Below are 6,028 nucleotides of genomic sequence, written 5' to 3' on the forward strand. Positions count from 1 at the left end.
CAGCGACCTCTGCACCTTGGTGTCGTCCAGGTCACGGTGCAGGAGGCTGCGGAAGGGCCTGCTGTCCTGAAGGGGGCCAGAGCTTGCAGCCAGCGGCTCGGACAGGGGCACTGCATCAATCGGTTCCCCATCTCTTTTGAAATAAACCTGAAATTACAAGGAGGGTGTGGGAGAAGGTTTTGTGCCAAAGGCTTAGACCTCCCAATGAACTCCCAGGAAACGGCCACAGGAGGCCAGTCCTTCCGGAGCCGCCTCCTCCTAGGAGCCTTCCAGATGGACCTCCCTTTGTTCCTTTTTCTCCAGCACCCCAAGACTCTGAGTCAGCTCTGTTCAGTGGGGATACAAAGGCCCTGATGGCAGAGGCTAAGCTCATCTCCATCACTTACCGGCTGACGGGCCTCTTTGAGCCTCAGTTTCCTTACTCGTACAGGGGGAATAAGAGCAGCTACTTCGTGGGGCTGTGGGACGCTTACAAACAGTGTGCAGAAAGAGGGGCCCTGGACAGCCACCTGGGCTCCAAGGGGTTGTCCACGCTTACCTGGGGAGAGCAACTGGTTGAAGGAGAAGGTGGAGATTAAATGTGATAAAAAAAAGAGTGAATGATCTCTGTGCGTGTGTACGTTTTGGAGGTTTTGGAGACAAGGCAGAAACAGGTGTGTGTGCGGGAGGGAACGAGGTGTGGCAAAAGCGAACATTTTCTCGCTTTCTCTGCTAGTGGAGAGTTCAAGTTTTGAGAGGCGGCATCTAATTTAACTTGCTGTCTTTTTTTATTTCGGTACATGCGCCGAGAGGCCTGTGGAGATGGGGTGTGTATATACATATATTTTTAATAAGTCAGATAAATAAATAAATGGGAGACAGGGCGTTAAGAGAGCAGGAAGCAGGTCTGAGGATGCTGCTGCCGGGGGCGGGGGCGGGGGGGGGCGATGGAGGATTATTTGAGGCAGGAAGAGGGGGTATAAGGCCAGGGAGGTGGAAGAGGTGGGAGGTAAATGAAATGTGCAATGCAGAAAATCTGTCAGAGTTTATAGCTCCAACGAAGAATCTCTTATGCACATAATAGCCTGCTTTGGGTTTTTCTTTCTTTTCTTTTTTTTTTTTGGAAAAGTGCTTCAAAAGCAGGTTTGTAATTTATATCAAAGAATTCTTTCAAGTTCTGAAGTTCCAGGCAAACATAAGATGCCTGGAATATGGGGAGATGGGGATCTTTTATACATATATTTGAACATTTTATTGCCACGTCTTAAGTGGCAGGAGCAGGCAGGTTGGGGGAGGGGGGTTTTCCCACATGCCCAGGGCTGTGAGGAGCCTTTCTTTAGGCTCTCTGGAAAAGCTTTTCTTTTGGGAAAAAGACTAACTTGCTTGATTTTAGGAAGGTCAGATCTCTTTATGGCTCCAAAGGGGAGAACTTGAGTCCTGCTTTCACCCATTGCTGGCTTTGAAGCTTCCTTTTAATCCTTCTTCTTGGGAATATAAGGTGTGGGTGGAGAGTAATGGGCCTCACCAAAGGCTTGCCTCTGTACACCTACCTACTGCCTTGCCTGTGCCTCTGCACACCTGGCTACTGCCTTATCCTGTGTCTGTGCACACCCGCCCAATGCCCTGTCTTGCGCAGCTGGTTCTGTTTGGGCTTAGGTCCTGGGTGAGGATGGCCTGAGTCCCTCGGTCTCCCCACTGGACCGTGCCTGTGAGACAGTCAGGGTTTGAAATGCCTTGCCTCCTCATCTTGAACTCTAACCTTACCTATCCACCCCTCATTGATCCTCGTAATATAAGAAAGTCTCAGGGTCCAGATCTGAAGTATTACACAATGTCAACACTGGAAGAGTCTTGGGACCATGCAGCCCATAGGTTCTCTGTTTGGGTTCGTGGGATGCCAAGGGTGCTTCGGGGGTCAGTGAAGGCAATGTGCCACCCTCTCTTCTTCATTCTCCGGAGTGGGCACCGTGGTGATACCTGCAGCTGGACAAGCCGCGGAGGAAGGTGACGGGGTCTGGCAGGGACTGAGGAGGAACTGGCACTTCAGGGGTACTCACCGTGGGTGCTGGTTTCCCTCCAGACACGATGCAGACCAGCGTGAAGTTCTGGGCCTGATAGCGGCTGAAGGGGGCTGGTGTGTCCGCAGCCACCACTTCGATGGAGGTGGGAGGAGCTACCCAAAAGGGAAGCACAGAAAGACAGAGGCTTAAGTGGAGATTCAGGAAAATTCACTGATTATCTAAGATGGGCCAGGTCTCCTGCTGGGTGCTGAGGGGGGCTGAGGTGGGGAGGTGGAGCAAATGTTGCACAGCTCCAGGAGGTGACACTGGCTTCAACCACAGTGAGATTGATGTCTTTACTGGGCTTATAGACGACGGCCCTGCCTCCCGGGGCTCACAGCCTGGTAGATAAAACAGCATGAATCGAGAGATCGCACAGTTAACGTGCTAAGTGCCCCAGTACTGGGAGGTGTGACAGAGTATAAAGAAGTCCGACCCAAGCCTGAGGAAGCGACACTTGCTGTGACTTGAGGAAGCAACGTATGCGGATGATAGGACCAGCATCGCAAAGGCCTGGGGCGGGTTGGCCCAGGGCAGGAGGGCTGGGGGCCAGGCCATTGCGGTGGGAATTCAAGGAATTCAAGGAGCCGGGGGAAGGTCATGCCCAGCGGGGCTGGAGAGATGAGCAGGGCAGCTGACGACGGGGCCACCACTCGCCGGGGCGGGTGATTACGGGCTTGTGAGAGCCAACTGTGACATTTTCAGGGAATTTTGTGAACTAGCTGTTCAACCGCTGCTAGCTTGACACGGGCCACAGTGGCGTCTCTACACCATGGAAATCAGCCAGGGCTACGAATCAGGGTTTTTGTTTGTTTGTTTGTTTGTTTGTTTTGCTACTTTGTCTTCCAAATTGATCTGTTTCTTCCCCTGCCCCAGGCCCCAGAGAGCGGATTTGCCAGCACTCTACGGTTCGTGAGGTTTTCTTCTTTACCCTAAGAGCAGTGGGGAGCCATCGAAGGTTTTAAGCAAGAGCAGTGACATGATTCGAGTGGCATTCTGAAGAGACTGGAAACAGAGGACGAATTTAAGGTAAAACGATTGGTCGTTTAGACTACGGTGAGGGCAGTCGAGAGAAGTAGATGACTTTGAGAGGCATTGGGAGCGAGGGGGCTTCCTTCCCGCTTTCCCTTTTTCCAGAAGCTGGCTCCCTTTGGTCGGCCCCGCCTCCCACCAGCTCACCTCTCTGCTCTCGCCAGCTGCCACCGGCTGCTTTGCCAAAGCCAGTGCTCCCAGGCACTGCGGGGTGTTGGAAAGGGCCCACGTGGAACCATCAGGCACGCCTGGGTCCAAGTCCCAGCTAAGTCGGCATCACCTCCGTGTCCTTGGGCAAGTTACCAAAACCGTGAGCCTCCGTTCCCCAGTTTGTGAAATGGGAATCATACTTGGCAGACGTATTTGAAAAAGAACCAGCTGATAGACGGGAAAGGTCTCAGCGCGGGGCGGCAATTTCCCATTCTTGTGATTCCTACACTTTTCCCCTTCTCCTTCCCCCTTGTAATCAGCAGGGCAGTAGCTGGGATCTTAGCCCTTCCCTTGGGCGGGGCTGTCAGTTCTGGCTTGTCCCACCTTGCGCCTTGCCCTTGCGTAAGAGCAGTGGGGGACGTAGAGAAGGTGAAGCAGCTGTTGTCCCGCCTTGCCCTTGCGTGAGAGCAGTGGGGGACGTAGAGAAGGTGAAGCAGCTGGGCCTTTCCTTCCTGCAGGGGGCTTCACTCCAGTTCAGTTTAAATTAGACAAGCATTTCCTGACACCTACGAGGTGTGGGGCATGATGCCAGGTGTTTGGAGTGGGCGCCCGGTGATGGAAGAGACACAGGACTGAGAAGCTCCCCGTCTGGCAGAGGCAACGGCAGCCTGGCAACTCTATTTTAAGTTCTAATGAAAGGAAGCCAGGTACCAACCGTTCATTCTTTCAGGCAGCCACCATGTGCTGTCAGCAGGGGAAGCAGACAAACAGGAAACAATGGGAGAACAATAGAAGGAGAATTGTAATTAAGTATAAGATGGGATGAAACAGATGGTAATGGGGTAGAAATTCCGAGAGGGGAAAAATGCACTAGAACACTTCAATTTACCCAGAAGTTGCAGATTCTGCAATCTAACTTTTCGAGAACTCGACTGAAAACCTGGATCTCGCAGCAAGAGCCAACAGTGGCCAACGCTCACGAGTCAGGAACTGTTCTGAGCCCTTACCTGTGTTAACTTGCTTAATCCTCACCGTTAGTCTATGAGGTGAGTTTATCGATTCCCATTTTACAGATGGGGAAACTTAAGAGGTGAAGCAACTTGCCTGGGTTCACAGAGTCAGGATTTGAACCTAAGCGCCCTGGCTCTAGAGCCCAAACTCTGACATAAAGCTGTGGCACCTCAATCTTTGGAAAGAAAGAAGACACTCATACCCACGGCTACCTTTAGCCTTAAGTACACATTTTAGCCACTGGGATCACTCACTCATCTGGCACAACTCAACCTCCATGGACATCTTAAATCCAGAACCCTCGGGTTTGGATGCCCTAAAGATTAAGGGACCATGCCAAGAGATACGTAGAACCTTCCTTATAGGATTGCTTTGAGAAGGAGTACATGAGATGATGCTTACAAGATGCCTGGTAGATAATAAGCCTGCAATACAGTTTAGCAATTTTAATTAATATTATTTGTATCACTAATAGAAGGAAGGTAGTCAATGACAACGGTTGACAGTGTGGAGTCTAAACTCGATTACTTAGGATTCATAAGTGGTACAGCTGACCCTGTGACCTTGTGACCTTGGGTAAGTTATTTAACTTCTCTGAACCTCAGTTTCCTTACCCTGTGACCTTGGGTAAGTTATTTAACTTCTCTGAACCTGGTTAAGAGTGTGGAGTCTAAACTCGACTACTTAGGATTCAAAGCTCAGCTGTACCACTTATGGGCCTGTGACCTTGGGTAAGTTATTTAACCTCTCTGAACCTCAGTTTCCTCATCTGCAAAATGCAATTATACGGTACTTGTGGGGATTCAATGAAGTAGTACCTGAAAGTGTTTTAAAACTGTACCCAATACATATCAGCTGCATCTTCTAGCGGTATGAGTTAATAACATTCTTTCTTTGAGGCTCCTTGCTACAGACTGGGAGAATAAAACCCGGTCTGTGCATTTGGGGGCACTCATGGCTTCGTGGCCACGCACCCGCATGGTACTGAGCACTCGAAATGTGGCTTTTTCGAGTTGATATGTGCTGTAAGTGTGAAATGCACACTGCATTTTGAAGACAATTTTAAAAAGAAAGTTGAATATGTTATATTGATTACATGTTGAAATAACATTTGGGCTATATTGGACTCAATAAATATATTATTAAAGTTAATTTCACCTTTAAAAACTTTTCTCAAAGTGGTTATTGGAAAACTTACGATTACGTATGTGGCTTGCGTTGTATTTCTATTGCCTAGACCTTCCATTTTACAGAAAAGCAAACTGAAGTCAGAGAGAGGGAGAGCTTTGCCTATGGTCACCCCAGGAGTCAAGGGCAGAGCCTGGACTGGCCCCCAGGCCTTCCAAATCGTGGCCGGGGTTCTCTGCATAGCGTGGGTGCTCCCCCCAACACACATACGCACACACACACATCTGTGTGTGCACATATCCCCATTCTGGAGATCTACACCCAAGGCACGCACACCACCCACACAGACCCTGATTGGGAGCTGTGTTCCTGTCCCTCGTTATATTTCTGAGCAGGTGTTAGCAATATGTACAGTGAATCAAGCTCATAAGACAATAACAGATTTCAGTTGTATGGACGATGACACAACAGAGCTGCTAATATCAGTGTGGACAGCCCAGGCTTCCCACACTCTCCCCATTGACAGAGCCCGCAGTCACTGTGTCCTAGGAAAACGTCACTCTCCATCTTGCCTGGTGCCGGGCTCTGCGTGAAGGCAGTCACGGAGTTGCCTGCACCTGGGAGTCCCTGGCTGCGTATGGAGGCTTCACGCCACACATCACACATCA

The 6,028-nt window shown here is 50.2% G+C and overlaps 1 protein-coding gene across 1 annotated transcript in view; it reads right to left on the minus strand.

Annotated features, from left to right (window-relative positions):
* IGSF21 (immunoglobin superfamily member 21) overlaps positions 1 to 6,028 on the minus strand; it is a 226,856-nt gene that overhangs the window by 8,471 nt on the left and 212,357 nt on the right. Inside the window, 2 exon segments of the mRNA XM_006914306.1 lie at positions 1 to 147; positions 2,037 to 2,152. The exon segment at positions 1 to 147 is cut by the window's left edge and continues 20 nt beyond it. Of these exon segments, the coding sequence (XP_006914368.1) occupies positions 1 to 147; positions 2,037 to 2,152 (263 nt within the window).

The sequence above is a fragment of the Pteropus alecto genome, unplaced genomic scaffold (genome assembly GCF_000325575.1).
Source record: "Pteropus alecto unplaced genomic scaffold, ASM32557v1 scaffold125, whole genome shotgun sequence".
NCBI classification, from domain to species: domain Eukaryota; kingdom Metazoa; phylum Chordata; class Mammalia; order Chiroptera; family Pteropodidae; genus Pteropus; species Pteropus alecto.